Source organism: Benincasa hispida, chromosome 3 (assembly GCF_027475165.1).
Source record: "Benincasa hispida cultivar pf3 chromosome 3, pf3_genome.v1.1, whole genome shotgun sequence".
Classification (NCBI taxonomy): Eukaryota; Viridiplantae; Streptophyta; class Magnoliopsida; order Cucurbitales; family Cucurbitaceae; genus Benincasa; species Benincasa hispida.
The window spans coordinates 61092422-61117298 of NC_143480.1; the positions used below are offsets into that span (position 1 = coordinate 61092422).

The following is a 24877-nucleotide window of genomic DNA, read 5'->3' on the forward strand; positions in this document are numbered from 1 at the left end:
TGTCTAATTAAATGCTTGATTAATTTAATATTTAATATTAAATTATTAATTAATTAATTAATTAAATTGGTTTAACTTAATTATTTAAATAAATAAAACATTTTTTCATTTATTGAAATTTAAATGGAAATGAAAATTTGGAAAACTGAAAAAAAAAAAAATGAAAATTCAGTGGAATTTTCCAAGTATTTCCTTCAATTGGAGTGGCTTCACCCAAATCAGCCACATTTCCCACTTAGTGCTAATTGAAGTGTCAATTAGCAACTTAGTAAGTGTTTGCATAAATTGAGTTCATAAATAAGCTGAATTTCTGCTTTGATTCATTCATGCTGTTGGAAATCTGAAACCTTCTCTCTATCTTTCAAATCCTCTCCAACCCTTCACATAATTGGCTCAAATTCTGAGTTCCATTTATCAAATCTAAGTTAGAGGATAGTAGAGAAGTTCTTTGTGGTGGTTCACTGAAGATTTTGAGATCAAATTCATGGAAAGGAACAAGAATTAAAGTGTTTCATCAAAGGTAATTGTATTCTTGAGACCTACTTTAGCACAAAACTGTTTTGCATGCTTTTAAAACTAAAAGTAAATGTAATTAAAGTGCTTATTGATTCTGATCTCTTCTGTTGCATGTTAGTTTACTCTATCATATGATAGTGATAGTTACCCTCTATCCATAGATAGATACCCACCGGAGGTTTGTGTTTCCCTTAGGATTTACCAGAAGTGGTGATCTCCTTCGGGATTTCGCCAGAGGTTTGTGTTTCCTTCATGATCCACCAAAGATTTGTGTTTCCTTCGAGATTCATCAGAGGTTGTGATATCCTTCAGGATTTCACCAGAGGTTTGTTTTTTCTTTGGGTCTCACCAAAGGTTAGTGATTTCTTACAGGATTTCACTAGAGTTTTGTGGGTACATCTCACTTACGGTAGGGCGGGTTCAATTATCCACTATATGGTCATCCCATGGAAAGTAGAGGTTTATAAATGTCCCACTAGATAGTGGCATTTAGAGAACATAAATGCTCAGCTTGACCCTAGTAGAAGGGTTACTTACTGAGTATTTTGTACTCACTCTTTCTTATGTTTCTTTTTTAGGTAAAAGTAGGAAAACACCGACGAATGACAAGCAGAATCCATAAACGAGTCGTCGAGACCAGTCAATGCTTCCACTCATGTTTTTCCTATTGGGTTTTATACCCTAAAACTCGTAGATAGTAAATGTGACATTTGACTAATCATTAATAAAACTTATCAATATTTAATAATTATTTTATATCTTGTATTTATCTTGCCTAAATAACTCTAATCCAATAAACTAACATCTTAGACTGTTGTATGAGTCTTGAACTATATGTGGAGACATACGGGGATTAGTTTTCAAGTTATAGTCTAAAGGGTCTATAGTATATGGATAAGAATGGGTACCTTATCCTGGTGACACTATAGATACGACTCAATCTGTATTTGATACAAATGCAATGATCCAACACATTTGTATAGGGGATATGCGAGTGAGAGTATCCTATGCAATGTGTTTGTATAAGACTGGACCACGAAAAAGTAACCACTAGACGTAACTCCATTGATTAGTCTTCTATTTCACTAGGATTACTTAGGCAACTTAGTCTTAATCCTAAGTGAGTTATGGACTCTTACTCATGAGAGATTTGTAGGTGTTCATATAACACATGCGGAAGCAATTTTAGGATCAGAGGCACTTAACTATATCAATTTTAGAAAATGAAAACATGTTGTCCAAATATCGTAAACAGAGAGCAGAATTTGTACCAACCTTTTTGGAGACCGATTCAGCAACTCCCTTTGATTCCTTTACTCATGAATGGTGTGTGGACCATCTCTAGTGTCTTCCCTACTATTCTCTGGGCCAAGAATGACTTGTGGGAGTTTATAGAGATAAGGAATAGGAAGGGAATGCTTAAAGGTTCAAGCTCTTGAGAGATATATAAAGGTAGGTGAGTTTGAGACCAAATTCCAGCAGCATAACAGTATGGAAATGGTTGTCTTCAGTTCTCAATTTGATTCTACCTCTACTTATAGATTGAATCCATGAACAATCAGTTTGTGGTCCAACCATCAAACCTAAGTCCTTCTCGAGCCAAATAGAGGGTAGGGCCCCTTCTTCAAGTCCTAGAGTTAGTACTTAAAGGAACAACCTCTCTACTATCCCTGAAATAGGTAGGAGCGAATTTCGTCCTGCGAGACTATGTCCCCAGCTATCTATCCGATCTTATCCTCAAAATGGTAGGCTTGTTGAGTCAGCGATGTCTGGCCACTCTCACCCATTCAGATCAAAGGATAATCTCGTATAAACATGAGTACATAGTTAGCTCAGGATTAAGATCGAGTTACCCAAGTCATCTTGTGAAATAATTAGTCTCTACATATAGTTCAAGTATTCATGTTATAGCCAAGGATCTTAGTTTATTGGATTTAGGTTAGATATTTGCAACTTACATATTCAATAACATCTTTTACTGAATAACCTCAATAACGTCTTTATTGGAAATAGAATATGTTTGATGATTTACAAACTACGAGTTTATAGGACATTAAACCCAACAAGATTATCCTTTGATTTGTATGGATGAGATTGGCGAGTTCGTTGACTCAATAAGCCTACCATTTTGGGGACAAGACCGAGTGGGGAGTTGAGAACATAATTTCATGAGATGGAGTTCAATCATTCCTGACTTTAGGGTAAGTAGATGAGTGTTCTCTTACGTGATGTCTCCAGGACTTGAATAAATGACTCTATCCTTTCACTGGCTCGAAAGGGTTTCTGTTTGATAGTTGGACCACAAACAGGATGTTAATTAGAGGAGCACTGATACTTAAGGATGTAGAGGTAACCCAAGGGTAAAATGGTAATTTGACCCAACTGGTGTTACGAACTCGTAAAGGACTAACTAACTGTTATTAGTCAATATTCGTGGACACAAAAATATATCTGTAGTGAAGAGAGTGTAAGTGCGGGTCTATAGTAAAGTGTACCCACAGTTAATGAATATTGGTTAACTTGGTTAATGAGTTTAGCAAATTAATCTCATATCGTTGGAGCTTCTGATTTATAGGTCTATTAGGTTTCACTGGTAGCTCATAAAGGATATTGAGGTAATTAAAATAATTTGAAATGTTCAAATTTATTAAGGGAAAGAATGTAATGTATGGTGATACATTATAATATAAATTTTATATTTTAATTAAAGTTTATAATATATATTTATTTTCAGTTTGATTAAAAAAGTAATTTAAAAAAGAATTGAGTATTTGAAGGAGTTCAGATATTAAATTTAATATGAATAGAATTTATATTAAAACTATAGTTTAAAATTAATGCACATTAGATGTACATTAAAACTATAGGTAATATGAGAGATAAATAATTGAATGTGATTCAATTATAAGATTAAATTAAATATGTGATATTTAATTTAATGATTAATTAGTTGGAGAATTAATTAATTGTTTAATTAAATTAACTTAAAGTTAGTTTGATTTGATTTAATTAAATTAATTGCATTTGATTTAATTAAATATGAGATATTTAATTATTATAAATTAATTTGATTAATTAATAATTATTTAATTTATTTTAATAAATTAAATTTGATTTAATTTATTAATTAAATAAATAATGAATTTAAAGAAATTAGTTATAACAAACTTCCCAAGAGGAATTATATGAGAGTGGGAAAGAGATATTCTCCCTAACTTCCTCCTCGTAGAATTAGTTTTTTTTTTTTTTCTCTTTGGTTTTTGGTCTTATGATATAAATTCCCTCCAAGGATCCCACCTCCTCACTAGCCTAACGAGAATACCGGTGAAACCACTCCCTTCTACCTCACTAACCTAAGGAGAATATTGATGAAACCACTCCAACAATCCCACCTCCTTCTATCTTACTTGTCGAAGGAGAATATTGGTAGAATTTGGTGGTGTTCACTTGATTTGCAGAAGAGGAATAAGATTGTAGATCCAAAAAGTAGTTGAAACCCTTTAGAGTCGTCAACGATAGTAAGGATTTCTAGATTTTATTTCCTCTGTTAATTTACGCTTGAGATTTTAACCCAACAATTAGTATTAGAGTCATGTCAGTTTTTCATTTAAAGTGAGATTTGCATTTTGAACGTTGGGTTTTGTTGTGAATTAATTTGGTTAATTGGCCTTAGAATTTGCAATTTTTTTTTTATAGGATTCATTCATGTAAGGGCCTGTGTTTTTGGCATTTAAATGGTAAATTAAGTCTTTTGTAAGTACTTGTCTACATTAGGTCTCTTTGGTGAAATTCGAGACCATTTTTTGGCCAAAAAACTATGAAAAACAAATGTACAAATACTGGAAACACAGAATATGTTGATGTCAACCCTAGTTCAACGGCCTGGCCCGATCCGGTTTGAGCAGTTTTGGAGCGACTGAAGTTTTTTTAGGATAAAATTTGTAAAATTAATGATTTTATTCTTTAATTTTATCTTAGGGATCAATTAACCGGTTAATTTTATCCTAAGAGATCATTTAGAAATAATCTCACCTTAGGTTAAGCATGCTCATGCACTTTTATATATTATAATAGTTATAATGTATGGGATAATGCATGATTATTTAATTTCATGTTTTTTTTAATATAATTGTTATGTTAATTTGATGAAATTAATATAGCATGAAACATATAATTACATAATTAAATATAAACAGTTATATTTAATGTAATGTGTAGAGCATGCTTATATGATTTTCATGTTTAGCTTAATATAAGGAGTTATGTTAATTAAATAGAAAAATCAAGATGCATTGAGCATGATACATCCATAGTAATAATATAATTGTTATATTATATTCATGCAATGCATTTTTTATGGTTTAATTATTTAATTAATTAGAATATGATTGTTAATTAAATTAAACCATAGAGAACATGATTATAGTGCTAGCCGTTAAAATTAAAAAATGTGTTTAAAATTAATGATTATAAACTATCAATCTATAATCAAGAATTGTATGCAAACATAGGATCATAGGATAAATTAATTAATTTTAAATTATTTAAAATTAATTAGACCTAAGATCATTTTAATTAAATAAGATTACAATTATTTCTTACTTAGTTTTAAAATAGCTTTAATGAACTAAGTAGGAAAAAATTACTATGATTATAAAGAAACTCTACTGATCAGATTCTATTTAGGCTGGAGGTATTTAAGTTGAGGGTTTATAGAAGACTTCCTACCTAGGAACTGACCTGGAACTTGAGTTGAATTAATCATAGTTTAATGTTACATGCAATGTCACCATGTTAATTAAAAGGGTTTAATTCACCTAGAAAATAGTGTAAAGATCTCTTTTATAAGAGTTATAATAGGCATACACTTAGATAGATTGACTTAGCTGGATTTATCTAAGTTAAATAACCCTAAAATACGGTAGGACACTTTAGTGAGAGGAAAAGTACAAAACGAGATATTCATATCAACTCCTATGTCCTTGTATATTCCAATGTGAGATCCATGCTCGGCTTCGTGCACCTTGGGCACGCCCTCCCTTGGGGAAGTTTTTGCATGGGCCAATAACAAGGTGAATGGGGAAGTGTCTATAGTAAGTGGGAGTGGGACGCATGTCAAAGTATCTTTTGGTCTCCACCCCTAGGTCACACCGTGAGATTCCCATGATCCACCTGCGTGTTATCCTGGAGCAACCATCCCTTTGAAGGGTCTGATCATAGGATTTAGAACACAATGAACTCCTGAAAAGGATAGGGTCACTTAGGTTGATTACCAACAGTTGTCTTTCCTAATAGCAGCCTGTTAGTGCATACTTCTAGGATTTTGAAGTGGGAGGGTTACATTTAAGTGGATGAGTTAAGAGTTAACGAATTCTTGACCGAACAACAATGACTAATGTCTATAGGAATATGAGTTTATTCTGGTATTAGAATTAGCTAAGAGCTATCTCAATTCAGAGGAAGAGTGGTTGATCACCCTTCGGTAGCTATTGCTTTAAACCTCTGAAGCATCACTGCAAAAACTAAATCAATAGTTTATTAGGGTTCTATAATTACTTGTTTTTGCTAAATTGATTGGATAGTTTGCAATTGTTTGTTTGTGTGATGGGTTAAGGCAAAGATAACTAATACGGTTAATGTTTGTTTTTTATTTTCGGCAATGTCTTCCTCAATAATTGCACTACTTAAAAAATGAAAAACTTATCGATGATAATTACTCTATATGGTAGTCCAACTTGAATACGATTCTTGTTGTTGACGATCTACGGTTCGTCTTATCGAAGGATTGTCCTTTGGGTCCTGCTCGTAATGCATCCCAAACTATGAAGGATGCTTATGACCGGTGGATAAAGGCTAACGAAAAGGTCCATCTACATCTTGGCGAGATTATCTGAAGTTCTGTCTAAGAAGTATGAGGTCATGGAAACTGCGAGGGAGATTATGAGGTCATGGAAACTGCGAATGAGATTATGGTATCTTTCTAGGAGATGTTTGGACAGTCGTCCTATCAGCTCCACCATGATGCCCTTGAATACATTTACAACTGCTGCATGAAAGAGAGCACATCTGTTCGAGAACATATCCTGGACATGATGGTTCAATTTAACATGGCAAAGGCAATTGGAGCGGTCATAGACGAGCACAGTCAGGTCGCGTTCATCGTGGAATCTCTTCTGAAGAGTTTCCTACAATTTTGTAGTAATACGATGATGAACAAAATCCAATATAACCTATTCAGTCTCTTCAATGAGCTATAGACTTACCAGTCTTTTATGAAAAATAAGGGACCAGTTGAAAAAGAGATAGACATTGCCCATTCTAAAAGGAAGTTCTAGAAGGGTTCATCCTTCGGAACTAAGTTTGTTCCTCAATCTTCTACTTCAAAGAAGATTCAGAAGAATAAAGGAGATAAGGGGAAGGCTCCCGCCGCTGTTGTAAAAGGCAAGGGAAAGGCTAAGTCGATTGACAAGGGCAGGTGTTTCCGCTGCAACGTGGATGGACAATGGAAGAGAAACTATCCTAAGTACCTCGCTAAGAAAAAGAAGGAAAAAGAAGGTAAATACGATTTACATGTTTTAGAAATGTGTCTTGTAGAACATGATGAGTTCGCCTGGATATTTGATTTGGGAGAAACTAATCATTTTTGTTCTTCTTTATAGAGAAATAGTTCCTTTCAATAGCTGAAAGAAGGTGAAATGATGCTCAGGGTCGAAACGGGAGATGTCGTTTTAACCAGTGCAGTGGGAGCTGTAAACTTATTTTTTAGAGATATAATTGTTTTTCTTAAGGATTTGTACATTGTAACATGAATTAAGAGAAATTTAGTTTTTACCTCTTGTCTACTTGAACAATCTTACACTATAAATTTTGAAAGTAATGAAACGTTCATTTTCAAGAATGGTGTTCTTATATGTTTGGCTAGATTAGAAGGTAACTTATATGTATTAAGACCAACCGAAGCAAAAGCAATCTTAAATCATGAGATGTTTAAAACTGTTGAAACTCAAAGTAAAAGGCAACACATTTCTCCTAAGAGTAACAATACCTATCTTTGGCATTTAAGACTACGTCACATAAACCTCAATAGGATCTAGTGTTTGGTAAAGAATGGACTTCTAAATGATTTAGAAGATGATTCATTACCACCATGTGGATCGTGTCTTGAGGGAAAAAATGACCAATAGATCTTTTAGCGGAAAAGGTTATAGAGCTAAAGAGCCCTTAGAGTTAATACATTTAGATCTCTATGGTCCAATGAATGTAAAAGCTTAAGGAGGATACAAATGTTTCATCTTTTTTTATAGATAATCATTCAAGGTATGGTTAATTATACCTAATGGAGCATAAGTCTGAAGTTCTTGAAAAATTCAAGAAGTTTAAGGTTGAGGTTAACAAACTATTAGGTAAAACTATTTAAACACTTCGATCTGATCGAGATGGAGAGTATATGGATAAAAAAATCCAGGACTATATGATAGAACATGGAATCCAATCCCAACTCTAAACTCTAGTGCACCTCAGTAAAACTGTATATCAAAAAGGAGAAATAGAACCTTGTTAGACATGGTTCGTTCGATGATGAGCTATGCTCAGTTGCCTAGCTCGTTTTGGGGGTATGTAATAGAGATTGCAACTTACATCCGGAATAATATTCCCTCGAAGATACCTTTCGAGTTATGGAGCGGGCATAAACCTAGTTTGTGCTACTTTAGGATTTGGGTTTGTCCAGCATACGTACTTGTGAAAATCTTAAGAAACTGGAACTTCGTTCAAGGTTGTGCCAATTTGGTTACCCAAAAGAAAAGAGAGGTGGTATTTTCTATGACCCATATGAAAATAAAGTGTTTATATCGACTAGCGCTACTTTCTTGAAGGAAGACCACATGAGGGATCACAAACCACGTAATAATTTAGTATTAGGAGAAGCTACTAAAGAGTTAACAAGAGTTGTTGATGAAGTTGGTCCTTCAACAAGATTTGATGAATGAGCTAGTTTTTAGATCCATCTCGTCCTTCTCAATCACTGAGAATGCCTCAACACAGTGGGAGGGTTGTATCACGACCTAACCGCTACTTGGGTTTAACTGAAACTCAGGTCGTCATACCTGATGATGGCATTGAGGATCCATTATTCTATTGACTGGCGATGAATGTCGTAGATAAGAACCAATGGGTCAAAGCAATGGACCTTGAAATGGAGTCAATGTACTCTAATTTAGTTTGGTAACTTGTAAATCTACCTAAAGGGGTAAAACCCACAAGGTGCAAATAGATCTATAAGAGAAAGAGAGATGCAACTGGGAAGGTACAAACATTCAAAGGTAGACTTGTAGCAAAGGGTTATACTCAAAGAGAAGAGGTTGACTATGGGGAAACTTTTTCTCCTTTTGCTATATTAAAGTCTATAAGAATTCTCTTGCTCATAGCCACATATTATGACTATGAAAGGCAAATGGACGTCAAGCCTGCCTTTCTGAATGATAATCTTAATATCTTTATGTCTCAGCCCAAAGGGTTCATAGTCCAAGGTCGGGAGCAAAAGGTTTGCAAGTTGAATCGATCCATTTATGAGTTGAAACAAGCATCCAGATCTTGGAACATTAGATTTGATATTGCAATAAAATCTTTTGGTTTTGACCAAAATGTTGATGAGCCTTGTGTATACAAAAAGATCAACAAGAATAAAGTAGCTTTTTCTAGTACTTTATGTGGACGATATTCAACTCATTGGGAATGATGTAGGGTATTTTACTGAAGTGAAAAACTCGCTAACGGCCCAATTCAAAATGAAAGATTTAGGAGAGGCGCAGTATAAAGGAATGGTAAATTCCTAGGGGTGTACATGGGTTGGGTTGGGTTGGGTTGTCTGGTTAGATTTTTTTTTTAATGAAAAATATGTAAATTTATATACAACACATGACTAATAACTAAAATCTCATAAAATTAAGATGCTAAATACCAAATATCTATGATATTTATTGTAACTTTAAACAAAGACAAATATCATAACAATTTTAAAAGAAAAATATTAAAAAATAAAAAATTAATCAATACAAAGAAATCAAACTTTAAACAAAGATGAATATATATATATATAATTCGGGTTGGGTTAGGTTAATCCATAATTTTTTTTAGCCAACCCACAACCCAACCCAACCCAATAAAAATAGAAAAATTCAATCCAACCCAACCCAACCCTTACATTTTGGGTTGGGTAGTCCAAATTGTTCGGGTTGTTGGGTTATTTGAACACCCCTATGAATTCCATAGCAGAAGCGGGATCGTCCCAATTTTTAGATTTACATAGAATAACAAATTTACAAAACAACCAATTATGCATTTTAATAAAATTATAGCATGCTTTGAAGAGTGAAAAGAATTAGGGGTAGAAATTACATTACCCTTGAAGAACTGAAACCTTCTTCACGAAATCTCTTTCCAAAATGATCACAATCAATCACGATTACAAACACCTAATAATGACACCACCGAACGTAGCCTTCTCTATTCTCTTTTGGGTAGAGAATCCTTAAAAATGTGTGGGCTCTGAGTTTTGGGAGAGGGAGAAAAAAATTTAGAAAGGAAAAAGATCTCAGTGAAAATTACATATAGTGATCTCCTTCTATAAAACTTCTAGTAGAAGATAAAGGTCTTAAGAACAAAGAGAGAATTAAGAGAGGGAAGTTATTTTCCTCCCTTTAATTTTAAAATTAAAAATAATTTTAATTTAAATACATATATTATATATATATATAATAACTAATTTATTATATATATATATATATATATACACACACACACACACACATATATATAACTATATGTTATATCATATGTAACACATAACCTATAGTTCTTATATTGTATCAAATACAATATAATCTATAGTTTGTTAATTCTCTCATTAATGCATGATATTTAATATAAATCACATTTATACTAAATATATTTATATGAATCTCATCCATATAATTAGTATTTGAATCATATTCAAAAATTTGTTTTCTCTCAAATTAAACTTTATATTATAATGTATGAAATATATTATATTAGTTATATCACATATATAATTAATTTAATTATATCACATATAATTAATTTGAACAATTCAAATTAATCCAAAATTGATTCTCATTAATCCCTGTTGAGCTACAAAGGGAACTTTATAGACCTATAGATTGAAGCTTCAATGGTACATGAATAATTAATTAAGCTTATTTAATTAAATTATTCAACATCAATTAGCTGTCGGTCACTCCACTAAAGACCGACGGTTGCACTCTTCGCACTACATATATATTTTTGTGTTTATTGGATATAACCAGTCAATAGTGAGATGACCCTTCACAAATTGCTCGTAAGTATAGGTGGGCCAAAATTACTATTTTGCCCCTACATCTAACTCCTTAAGTACCACTGATTCTTCTAATGAACAATAAGTCATAGTCCAACTATGACCAAACCCTTCTCGGACCAAGAGAGGGTGTGGCGCCACATTGTTCAAGCCCCGAAATCAGCCCTTAAAGGAGCAATTTATCTACTTACCCAAACATTAGGAAATGAGTGAATTTTGTATTGTGTACTGTGTTCCCAAATCCCCTATCAGATGCAAAATGGTAGGCTTATTGAGTCGGCGATCTGCCCATTCTCACCCATACAAATCAACTGACCGCTTTTATAAGCAGGAGTTTTCAACTCATTCAGGATTCAGGTTATGTCACCTATGGTCATCCTGATGAAATGTAAGTCTCTATTATCAACGGTGTTATATAATAAGACTAATCATTTCATGGTTCGGTCTTATACAAAGCCCTTTGTATAGAATACCCCCGTTCACATGTCTCCACATAAATGATTAGGATTAGATAATTTATAGCACTTTACAACAATTGTAACATCTACAAAGCAGGTCGTATTCGTAGTGTTGTCAGGATAAGGTACCTAACTTTATCCGTCTACTACAAATCATTTAGGTTATCACTTAAATATGATTCATCTGTATGTTTCTACATGCATGTTTAAGCTACAAAAGATAACCTCAGATATTAGTTTATTGGTTTGTGAGTTAATGCTACTAAAAATTTCGAACTATCTCATATTTTATTAAATAAATAAAATTGTTTGTATATTATAATTATAATCTACAATCCACGAGATTTAGGGTATCAATTCCAACAAATCTGGGGATCCAAATAATTAAGGATCGTAAGAACGAAATGTTGGCATTGTCTCAAGCAACGTATATTGACAAAATGTTAGCTTGATATTCGATGTAGAACTCCAAGAACAGTTTATTGCCTTTCGGACATGGGGTTCACTTGTCTAAGGAACGGTGTCCTAAGACACCTCAAGAAGTTGAGGATATGAGACATATTCCTTTTGAGGATATGAGACGTATTCCTTACGCCTCAGCTGTGGGCAGCTTAATATATGATATGCTCTACACTAGGCCTAACATATGTTATGCAGTGGGAATAGTCAATAGGTACTAGTCCAATCAAGGGTTAGATCATTGGACGCTGGTTAAAAGCATTCTCAAGTATCTTCAGAGAACAAGGGACTACATGCTGGTGTATGGGGCTAAGGATTTGATCTTTACAAGGTACACTGACTCTGACTTCCAAATTGACAAGGATTCTAGGAAATCTACATCAGGTCAGTGTTCATCCTTAACGGGGGAGTCGTAGTTTGGAGAAGCATCAAACAGGGATACATAGCAGACTCTACTATGGAGTCTGAGTATGTAGCTACTTGTGAAGTAGCTAAGGAAGCAGTTTGGTTTGGAAAGTTCCTTACAGATTTGGAAGTTATTCCAAATATGAACTTACCCATTACATTATATTGTGACAACAGTGGGGCAATAGCCAACTCAAAAGAACCTTGCAGCCACAAACGAGGAAAGCACATGGAGAGGAAGTATCACCTGATCTGGGAGATTGTGCAACGAGGAGATGTGATCATCATCAAGATCGCTTCGAAGCACAACATCGATGATCCATTTACAAAGGCTCTCTCGGCTAAAGTGTTTGAGAGTCATCTAGAGAGTCTAGATTCGCGATACATGTATATAGTATAATTTAGGGCCACTGGGAGATGTGTAATGGGTATAAGAATGCCTTAGTTTATTGTATTTGTATATTTACTTTTCATGTAATATATATTGTACATTTGACATTTTCAGTTTTGGATTATTTTTAACCCACTGACTAGAGTTTTAATTCAAGTGGGAGTTTGTTGGGTTTTTGTAGGGATTAAAGCCCACCGCAACGAAAAAAATTAGATCTAACTCTAATTTAATATCAAAGAGAGATAGCATTAGAAAACAAAGCTAGGCTAAACATATACATTCAAAAAAAAAAGTCATGCCTTGTTGAAAAACCTCGTTGGAAATAAATAACACTTCCAAAAAGCCTTCACCAGTATCCTCTATTGGGTTTTTTTGAGGCGGGATAGTGGGATCCCCTCTTCTTGGTTTGGGAGAAAAAAAAAATAGAAAAGTTCAGAGAGAAACTGTCTACCAAAGAGAGGTTTTTTTTTTCGTTAAAACCACACAAGAGTCAGAGGGAGAGGGAAAAAATCAGGGAGAAGACTCCATCTCCCTATAAAAAAACGTACTCCCCAACGTGGGGAGTTACCTATTTTCCCTCCCTTTTTTATTTAATTTTATTTATTAATTATAATAAATAAATCTAATATTAATTTATTTTAATTAATTAAATAATAATAAATATATTTAATTTAAATAAATAAATTAAATCAAATTTAATTTATTAAAAAATAAATTAAAAAATTATTAATTAATCAAATTAATTAATAATAATTAAATATCTCCTATATTTAATTAAATGTGTATTAGAATCATGTTCTAATACATCTCTCTCACATAACCTATAGTTTCAATTCAATTAATTTAATCAAATCATATTTAATTAAATTAAATTAATTAATTCTCCAATTAATTAATCATTAAATTAAATATCATATATTTAATTTAACCTTATAATTGAATCACATTCAATTATCTTTCTATCATATAATCTATAGTTTCAATTTAATTAATTTAATCAAATCATATTTAATTAAAATAATTAATTCTCCAATTAATTAATCATTAAATTAAATATCACATATTTAATTTAACCTTATAATTGAATCACATTCAATTATCTTTCTTTCATATAATCTATAGTTTCAATTTAATTAATTTAATCAAATCATGTTTAATTAAAATATAATTAAATTAAAATAATTAATTCTCCAATTAATTAATGATTAAATTAAATATCACATATTTAATTTAACCTTATAATTGAATCACATTCAATTTATCTTTCTCTCATATAATCTATAGTTTTAATGTGCATCTTATGTGCATTATTTTTAGCCTATAGTTTTAATATGAAATTAATTCATATTACATTTAATATTTGAAATCCTTTAAATATATAATTCTCCCATAAATTAATTTTTAAATCAAATTCAAAAATAAATTTATATCACAAAGTTTAATTAAATTATAAACTTTATATTATAATGTATCAACACACATTATATTATTTTTCCTTAGTTAATTTGAACAATTCAAATTACTTTAATTTCTTCAATACCTTTTTTGAGCTACCAGTGGGACCTAATGGACCTACAGATCAGAAGTTCCAACGATATGAGATTAATTGGCTAAACTCATTAATTGAGTTAATCAATATTCATTAACTGTGGGTACACTCCACTATAGACTCACAGTTGAACTATTCCCATTGTAGATATATTTCTGTGTTCACGGATGTAGACCAATAACAACAAGTTAGTCTTTCACGAGTGTTCGTAACACCAACTAGGTTAAATTACCATTTTACCCCTAGGTTACTTCTAATGAACAACCTATTTGTGGTCCAACCAACAAACAGAGGTCCTTCTCAGGCCAATGAGAGGGCAGGGTCCTATGTTCAAAACCAGGAAGCACCACTTAAGGGAACATTCATCTACTTTCCTAAAGCAGAAAAAGAGTGAATTCCATCTTATGAAATTACGTTCCCAACTATCCACTCAGTTTTGTCCCCAAAATGGTAGGCTTATTGAGTCGGCGAGTCAACCACTCTCACCCATACAAATCAAAGGACAATCCCTCGTGAACAGAAGTTCATAACTCACTTAGGATTGAGACTAAGTTGCCTAGGTTATCCTAGTGAAATATCAACCTAACTAGTCAACGGTGTTACAGCTAGGGGTTACTATTTTGCGGTTTGGTCTCATGCAAACTCATTGCATGGGATACCCCCACTCACATGTCTCCTACACGAACACGTTTAATCATTATGTTTGTATCAAATACAATGTGGGTCGTATCCATAGTGTTACAGGATAAGGTACCCAATCTTATCCCTATACTATAGACCCTTTAGGTTGTATCTTGAATAGTGATCTCTGTATGTCTCCACATATAGCTCAAGACTCATACAACAACCCAAGATATTAGTTTATTGGATTAGAGTTATTTAGGCATGATTAACATAATATCAACAATAACGATTTATTGAAAAAACATCAATAATAATTTATTAATGAACAGTCAAAAGTTACATTTACTATCTATGAGTTTTAGGACATAAATAGGTATTGCTTATCTTGTATTTATCTTGCCTAAATAACCCTAATCCAATAAACTAACATCCTAGACTTTTGTATGAGTCTTGAACTGTATGTGGAGACATATGGGGATTAGTGATCAAGATACAATCTAAAGGGTGTATAGTATATGGATAAGGTTGGGTACCTTGTCCTGGTGACACTATGGATATGACCCATTTTGTATTCGATACAAATGCAATGATCCAACGCATTTGTGTAGGAGACATGTGAGTGGGGGTATCCTATGCAATGAGTTTTCATAAGACCGGACCATGAAAAAGTAACCAATAGATGTAACTTCATTGACTAGTTAGGTTTCTATTTCACTATGATGACCTAGGCAACTTAGTCTTAATCCTCAGTGAATTATGGACTCTTATTCATGAGGGATTTGTATAGGTGAGACTAGCCAATTCACAGACTCAATAAGCCTACCATTTCGGGGACAAGACCAAATGGGGAGCTAAAAACATAAATTCACGAGATGAAATTCACCATTTCTTAACTTTAGGGTAAGTAGATGAGTGTTCTCTTAAGTAGTGTCTCCAGGATTTGAACAAAATAATTTTACTCCCTCACTAGCTCGAGAGGGATTTTTATTTGATGGTTGAACCACAAATATGATGTTCATTAGAGGAGCACTGGTACTTAAGGATGTAGAGGTAACATTAGGGTAAAATAGTAATTTGACCCAATTGGTGTTATGAACACTCGTGAATTATTAACTTGCTGCTATTAGTCAATATCCGTGGACAAGAAATATATATGCAGTGAGAAAAGTGCAACTGTGGGTCTATAGTGGAGTCTACCTACAACTAACAAATATTGATTAACTTGGTTAATGAGTTTAGCCAATTAATCTCATATCATTGGAGTTTCTGATCTGTAGGTCTATTAAGTCCCACTGGTAGCTCATAAAGGGTATTGAGGTAATTAAAGTAATTTGAAATGTTCAAATTTACTAAGGAAAAGAAAATAATGTATGATGATACATTATAATATAAAGTTTATATTTTAATTAAATTTTATAATATAATTTTTTTTTAATTTGATTAAAAAATTGATTTAGTGGGATAATTAAATATTACAATGAGTTCAAATATTAAATTTAGTATGATTCATATTACAACTTTATGTTAAAATTAATGCGCATTAGATGCACATTACAACTATAGGTAATATGAGAGAAAAATAATTGAATGTGACTCAATTATAAGGTTAAATTAAATATGTGATATTTAATTTAATGATTAATTAATTGAAGAATTAATTAATTATTTAAATTAATTAAATTAAAACTATGGATTATGAGTGAGGGATGTATTAGAATATGACTCGAATGCACATTTAATTAAATATGAGATATTTAGTTATTAATTTTTGGAATGGAATATTTACGGAATCCCCATGAATAGGATCAAACCTTGTTCCATGGTATTTACATTAGATTTCTCTTTCTTATTCTTAAGAAGTCTTCTAATTTATTTTTTAAATTAAATAAATTTATCGTTATTTAATTAAATAAATTAAAATTATTTTAATTTATTAATTAAATAAATTAGTTATAACAAACTCCCAACGTAGGGAGTTATATGGGAGTGGGAAAGAGATATTCTTCCTAAGTTCTTCTCCAGTTCTCTCTACATCACATAATTAGTTTTTTTTTTTTTCTTTTTGCTTTTTGGTCTTATGAGATTTTTCTTTCTCCTTTTAGCTCACTAACCCCTAAGGAGAATGTTAGTGAAACCGAGGAGAATACTGGTGAAACCATGTTCACTTGATGCAATGGAATCAAGATCGTAGAAGTCGAGTCGTTAAAGGTTTCTATATTTTATTTCATCTGTTAATTTATTATTAAAATCTAAAAATGGTATGAATTTTTTTTCCGTTGCACTTGGAATTTTAACCGAGCATTTTCATGATTTTAAATTTAGTCAAATGTTAAACTTAGAGGATTTTCAATTTTTGCAGTTTGCATGTTTTGGATGATGATTTATCGAGTTATTTAATTTTCTTCTATTTTTTAGGATACTCTGTTAAATGAATTTCATTTACTTACCTTTTAAAAAACTATTAATTTTATAGTATTTATTTGGTTTTATCAAATCATGGAAAATGTCATTTTGAAATGTATGCATGCATGTCTATAGTAACAGTCTAGTTTAAGTCTTAGAGAACCGTGTTGTTACGTTTTGAATTTCTCAAAGATCTATTTGAATAAAATTGAAAGTTTAGAGATTTATTACACTTTTGAAATTTCATAAACTAAATATGTACAAAGCGTAGAGTTTATGACTAAATTTGTAATTTATTCCCAACAAACAAAAGAAAAGACAAGTGAAACAAAAATTTTCAATTCATATTTTCAAAATTTTCTAAAGGGTAAAATTACCTTACATTTCATCCATTGTTGAACGCAATTTCTTTCTACCACATATATCTTTTTCAAAAAACTTGAAGATTTGAATTACATACCTTATTATCACTACATTATATGCCAATTGTTGAGCTATATTCGTTTTGTCCAATAACAATATATATAAAAAATATGAAATACAATTTCTTTCATTTTTCAATTTATTTAGTACAATAGAGATGAAGGATTTAGAATATAAATCTCATAATCGTTAGCACATTTTTTACATTTTTCATTTTTCAATTGTCTAAGAAGATGATGATTTTTTTTAATTGTTATTTTTAGGTTAAAAAACATTCTTGGTTTCTACATTTTCGTGAAAGCAACAACTTAGTTCCTGAACTTTGGTTTATAAATATTTGGTCACTGTACTTTCAATTTTGTACCAACTTAGTACCTAAATTTTAGTATGTAATAATTTAGTCCCCGTTTGATAACCATTTGGTTATTGGTTTTTGTTTTTGAAAACTAAGTCTATTTCATGATTAACATCTTTCTTGAATATAATGGTTGAATTCTTAAACAAATTCCAAAAACAAAAACAAAGCGACTTGTTTTAGTTATCAAAATTTGGTTTGATTTTTTAAACCATTGGTGAAAAGTAAATAACAAAGGAAGAAATTTGGAGGTGAAATGAAATAAATTTGGAGGTGGAAGTAGTGTCTATAGACTTAATTTAAAAAAAAAAAACAAAAACAAATAACAAAATGGTTACCGAACACGGACTTAGTTCTTATACTTTTAAATTTGTAACAAATTAGTTCTTAACAAAAAAAAAACATTCATAAAAAACTATGTTAATTTTTATTATTTTGTGACGTAGACTTTGTAACTAATAAAAATATTGAGTATTTAATTAGTTTATCAATTTATTTATGTAAGAAATCTTATTAAATTTTCACATCAATTTCTATAAAAGGGATAAATCGTTGCAAATTTGAAATTATATAGACTAAATCGTTACATGCTAAAATTCAAGAACTAAATTTTTACAAAATTGATCAAATTTAATTCTTATTATAGAAATTGATGTGAAGATTTAGTGAGATCTCTTACATAAATATATCCTTAAATTAATTAAAGAATCACAAATAAAAGTTCATAAACTAAATTGTTACTTCTATAAAAGTAATTTATCGCTTAAATCCAGATAGGGGTCAAAATAGTATTTCCGAAACTGTAAGGGTAAAATGGATATTAAGAAAAAGAATAATGGCCAAAACCTAAACTCAGAGACAGCCTTCTTCTGTGGCCGATTAGGGTTTTTATCCTCCTTCCTTCTCAAACCCCTCTGTTCTTTGTACCCTCAATAATCAAGCACAAAGCTTCACTACAATGGCGGATTACGATCTAACTCCACGAATTGCGCCGAATCTGGACCGTCATCTTGTTTTCCCTCTCCTTGAGTTCCTCCAAGAGAGGCAGCTTTACCCCGATGAGCAGATCCTCAAGGCCAAAATCGAGCTTCTCAATAAGACCAATATGGTTGATTACGCCATGGACATCCACAAGTCACTCTACCACACTGACGATGTTCCTCAAGGCATGGGCAGTTCTTGGTTTTGATTTTATTGTTGGGTTTTTTTTGATATTGATGTGTTTTGAGTCTGAGTTCGTGATGGAATTGGTGCAGATATGGTGGACAGAAGGGCGGAAGTGGTGGCGAGGCTTAAGGCTTTGGAGGAGTCTGCAGCGCCACTTGTTGCTTTTTTGCAGAATCCGGCTGCGGTTCAGGAACTGAGGGCTGATAAGCAGTACAATCTTCAAATGCTCAATGATCGTTATCAGGTTGAGTTTATGGCCTTAGATTTACGTCTGTTATTGTCAAATTGTGTTGTAGACTTTATCTCCCATAAACTGCTCTAATTTCATGGTTTGAACAGTTTTTTCTTTGTCCTCCTTTTACATAAAACCCTCATTATGTTTAATTGAATTGGGGTTTCTTTAATTTTCCATCTAAGATTGAAAGTGATTATTGATTTAACTTATTGGGTTTCACAAAATGCCAATTCCAGATTGGTCCAGATCAAATAGAAGCATTGTATCAATATGCCAAATTCCAGTTCGAGTGTGGGAACTACTCTGGTGCTGCTGACTATCTCTATCAGTACAGAGCCTTATGCACAAACAGTGAAAGGAGCCTGAGTGCTCTATGGGGAAAATTGGCAGCTGAGGTTTTAATGCAGAACTGGGATATTGCTGTTGAAGAGCTTAATCGTTTGAAGGAAATTATCGACTCTAAGGTGGTGTGACCTATCTAGCTTCTTCTGTTTTGTGTACTAATATGTTGTAATCCTACTGACTTTCTTTCTCGTAATGTCTATTTTAGAACTTTTCGTCACCTATGAATCAAGTGCAAAGCAGAATATGGTTGATGCATTGGAGCCTCTTCATCTTTTTCAATCACGACAATGGAAGAACACAGATAATTGACTTGTTTAATCAAGATAAGTAAGTCTACTAAATCTGGGCTGTTTTCACTACGTTTTACTGATATTACACTGGGACGTGCTCTCTTCCATGTGTTAATAAGCTAATTCTCTGTTATTTTAATTATGTCCTCATTATCATGTTGTTTCCCTGTTGTTTTAATGAGAAAGCAATGTTCTATGTTGTTCTAGTATGATATTACTAGGCATGTGGAGATGAGTTGAATCCTGGTAATTGGAAAACATGAAAAGAACGTTGTTAGATGAGTTAAGAATAGAGTATGATGCATGGAGATGAGTTAATTCAGGTCTTTCCATATGTTAATGAGGTGGTATTTTCTATTCTGCAGGTATTTAAATGCCATTCAAACCAATGCTCCGCATCTTTTACGCTATTTGGCCACTGCATTCATCGTTAACAAAAGACGGAGGCCACAGTTCAAAGATTTTATCAAAGTTATTCAGCAAGAACAGAATTCCTATAAGGATCCCATCACAGAGTTTTTGACTTGTGTCTATGTCAATTATGATTTTGATGGGGCACAAAAGAAGATGAGAGAGTGTGAAGAGGTAAGTTAACTGCTTCTCTTTTCTTTACTAGGAATAGAGAGTGATATGCTCATCTTCAATGGTGTTTTTTTATTCATTTTTTTAGGGGTGGGGGTTTGCAACTGTTTGGATGGTTTGGTTACTAAGATGTATATTAGCTGGCAGTGAACAATAAATGTAGTCAATTTTTAAATTTTATTGGGTTTGCAATTCACAATGAACTACTTGTCCTCAATGTAGGTTATCTTGAATGACCCTTTCCTAGGAAAGAGGCTTGAAGAAGGCAACCTTTCTACTGTCCCTTTGAGAGATGAGTTTTTGGAAAATGCTCGCCTTTTCATCTTTGAGACTTACTGCAGAATACATCAGCGCATTGATATGAAGTACATACTTATACTTTCTTTCTTTAAGTTTATTATTTTCTCATTTTATATCTTTTATTGGGTGCATGATGCAACTGTTTGCTTATGTATTATAGAAAAGAGTATATCATGCAAGGTTTTGAAGGGTAAAGAGTCCTGATGACAGGCATTGAGTTTGCCTTTGAGCAAATAACATGCTTTCATAACTATATACATTTCCCTAGACGTTTGTGAAAATTAACAAATGCAATACTAGTTGTGTAATCAAGAAAAGACTCCTAACCTACTTAGCATTTTAAATATCGTCATGGTTTCTACTGTTGAAAGAGTTTAAAATCATCATTCTTTTTTATTTCCCCTATGGAGGAGCTAAAGAAGTATGCATTTGGCATTGCAAATTTATATTATACAACTTGGCATTGCAAATTTATATTATACAACTTGCATTGCAAATTTATATTATACAACTTTTATTGACTAGAACCGTAGAAAATGTTAATATATCTAATTATGAGAAGCTCCTCTATGTTTTTTGTTTGTGTTTACTTCCTCTTCTCCATTTGTTATCACTTGAAAGGGGGCTGGGTTGCAAACGAGGAAGAAAAAAAAGGGTGCTTACTCTGTGCTTGTAGTATAGGATTGATTTCCTTCAATCCAGCACAGTGACAGATTTGATTTTGAATCTTCTCTCTTAGTGATGCCAAATAATGATGTTCTCTAATGCATAATGCTTAATTCTCAGAATTTCCAGCAGTCTAATCCAATCGAAAGAGTGTGTTTGCCAATGGAATTCAGTTATCTCTTGATTGTATATTTTGACATTGTGAGTCATCTTGTTTCATCATATTGTTATTACAAATGACCTGTTGGTAATTTGTGCCAGTGTCCTTGCCGAGAAGTTGAACTTAAATTACGAGGATGCGGAGAGATGGATCGTTAATCTTGTTCGGACCTCAAAGCTCGATGCGAAGATTGATTCCAAGACAGGAACGGTTATAATGGAACCGAACCAGCCCAACGTGTAAGTTTATTTACTTAATGTCGATATTTACATCATCAAAATCGTTTCTCAACCCTCCCAATAGTGGTGCTATATATGTGAAATACTTAAGTTTGGTCCGTGAACTTTCTTGGTCCTATCGGAGGGAGTTGTTGAACTTTAAAAACTGTCTAGAAGTATTATTGGGCACAACCTTAAAACTCCCTAAAGTTCTGTTTCTCGAAACGATTAGCTCTGTTTGTTAAATTGTTTGTTAAATGTTTGGTTCCTGAAGAATGTGTTGTGCTTCCTTTCAGATATGAAGAACTGATAGACCACACAAAATCATTATCTGGGCGTACTTACAAGTTAGTCACTCAGCTTCTAGAGCATGCACAGGCTCAGGCAACTAGATAAATTTTAGGTGTTTGGCCTTTTTTTTATTTTTGTTATATCTATATTTTCTGAACCACTCATCTGACAACAAACAGCAGAGAATCAGAGAGCAATATTTCCATATTTGATTCCTTGATTTTAAGGAAATGATATGTAACGCTCCATAATTTTTGGTTATTTTTTTTTTTGTTTAAATGTAGAATTATGAATTGATAACCTTGTTCCTTCCAATATTGTCGAATTAATTTTTGGTTGTTTTTTCTTTTTTCTTTTTCTGAAATAGTGATATGTTCAAGATGTACATTTAAGGTTTCATTTGGTAATCTTTTGATTTTTAGTTTTTGTTTTTGAAAATTAAGCCTATTTCATCAATATTTATAATTATTTATATCATTCTTAACTATAATGGTTGAATTCTTAGAAAAATTTTAATAATAAATATAACATTTTAAAAGTTGTTTTATTAGTTTGCAACATTTGGTTGAATTTTTTAAATCATCGGTGGAAAAGTAGATATAAATAATTTATAAATATAATTTATATAGTGGTTTAATGAATGTAAATTTATCAGTATTTGTTTCTTACATAAAAATAATATAAACCTATCGTTAAGATATAAACCATTTGTGTTTAATCTAAATAAATTAATAAGAGTTAGAAAACAGGTGTCATAAAAAATAATAAAAGAAAAATCAATCAAAATTTAATAGGATAGTTGTAGATGTAATAATCAAGCTCAAAGTATTTGCAAGTATAGCAATATCTAAGATCTACAAGTGATAAACTATATCATTAATAAAAATTTATTAGTGATAGAGTCATTTTTTCATGTTTATAATTCTTTAAAAATGTTAAATGTTTAATTATTAACTCTAAAAATGCTACATATTGTAATTATCTAAATTTATAATCGCCGCAGAATGAAGTAGAGAGAAAACATAGAAAATAAAAGGGAATAATATCTTTTTGGTCCCTAGTATTGAGTCTAGTTTCTATTTGGTTCATAGGTTTAGTTCTTCAATTTTGAGTTTTGTTTTAATTTAGTTTCTAAGTTTCAAAATGTTTCCTATTTTATCCTTTAGATTTGAGTTTTATTTAAATTTGGTCATTGGATTTTAAGATTTTATATTTTCAACCTAAGTTTTTCATTAAATACTTGTTTTCAATCATCGACGTCAATTTTTATTAATTAATTAAAATAATTATGAATTGAAATTTTAATTTTAATTTTAAAAGTGATAAAATACTGAAACTTAATTGATTATAGTTCTTTTAACGTTTTTTGATTTATTAACATAAATTAACTCTAAAAGACTGAAAGTGCGCATTTAGTAAAAATCGAGATTAAAAATGTAAATATTGAAGCAAAAGGACTAAATTGAAGCAAAACTCAAATGTCAAGGGTAAAATTGTAGCATTTTGAAACCTAGGATTAAATTGAAGCCATACTTAAAATTTAAAGACTAAATGTGTAACATTTTGAAATCTAGAAACTAAATAAAAACTAGATCCGAAACCTAGGGACTAAAAAGGTATTTTTCTCCAAATAAAAAGTTATATAGGATGACTATGACTGGATTATAATTTTCAGAACTTTGTTAGGGAATATATTAGATTATAGGGAAGTCATTTTTAGGGAATAAACTGGTTTCGATGTTACATTTTGTTGCATCAGTTTTAACATTATGCTTTTAATTTCATCCATTTAAACTTTAAAATTGATGTTTTTTTTAAGAGATTGTATCTATTTTAATCATAAACTTTAAACTCAATAAGTGTATCAATTTAAACTCTCGGTTAAGTTTTCATTTTAATTCCCATTAGAAAGGTTGTTTACACATACCTAAAGTCACGTGTTACTCTATGATACATACTTATTTGTTATTTTTAAAAGAACAAAAATTGTGAATAAAATTATAGTAGACTTTCTGGAATGTTTTGATTTTAGGTTAATATTTTTTTTTCCCATTTCATTTATTTAATGGAGAGCTTTTCAAGTTTAGGACAAAATTATACTTGGTTCATTGGCTTTCAAATAGAATAAGGAGTGACATTCTCAAATTGGTCGCTAGTATTCATTTGTTCTTTATTTCTTGTTCATGACTTTCAAAATCACCATGACTAGAATCTTTGTTCTTTTCCTTATCCTTTGTAAACTTGTCGATGAGACAAAGTTAACTAGGACTAGTTCATTGTATTCATCCACGTTGCTCGTTTTAGCTTGCCCATATTTTACCCGAGCTTAAACTCCTCACCATGGTGAAATTATCATGACTATCACTACTTTCAATGAAAGGCGAATGGAAACACAGTCCATTTGTCTTCATGTGAGTTCTACTTTTGAGAGCCGAGTTCGTGGCTTTTATGGTCTCTCAATCTTGAATAGTTTAGTGTTTTTTTCCTTCTTTTGGTAAATTATTTTTTTTTAAAAAAACAAGCAAGTACATATCACAAAGTATGGAAAACCTTTCTAATAGATATTGGAATGAAAACTTGATCAAAAGTGGAATTGATATACCTATTCAAGTGAAGATACTAAAATTAAGAAGTCATACAACTTGCTAGCTTAAGGTAAAATGATTTTTCCAAGCGACTAAATCTG

General features: G+C 31.7%; 1 protein-coding gene across 1 annotated transcript; it reads left to right on the forward strand.

The window, feature by feature from the left end:
* The first annotated feature begins 18764 nt into the window (after positions 1-18764).
* EIF3E (eukaryotic translation initiation factor 3E) lies at positions 18765-22540 on the forward strand. Its single transcript, XM_039024958.2, has 8 exons — positions 18765-19103; positions 19194-19348; positions 19576-19803; positions 19890-20011; positions 20340-20559; positions 20779-20921; positions 21784-21921; positions 22197-22540. The coding sequence occupies exons 1-8, from the start codon at positions 18896-18898 to the stop codon at positions 22294-22296; spliced, it is 1314 nt and encodes a 437-aa protein (XP_038880886.1). The 5' UTR covers positions 18765-18895; the 3' UTR covers positions 22297-22540.
* Positions 22541-24877: the final 2337 nt, after the last annotated feature.

Excerpts from the sequence above, each read along its gene's own strand:
- EIF3E (XM_039024958.2), top strand. The coding sequence starts at position 18,896 with ATGGCGGATTACGATCTAACTCCACGAATTGCGCCGAATCTGGACCGT. Across the intron at positions 20,922-21,783 it reads CATCAGCGCATTGATATGAA|TGTCCTTGCCGAGAAGTTGA; the intron begins GTACATACTTAT and ends AATTTGTGCCAG. Across the intron at positions 21,922-22,196 it reads GAACCGAACCAGCCCAACGT|ATATGAAGAACTGATAGACC; the intron begins GTAAGTTTATTT and ends GCTTCCTTTCAG.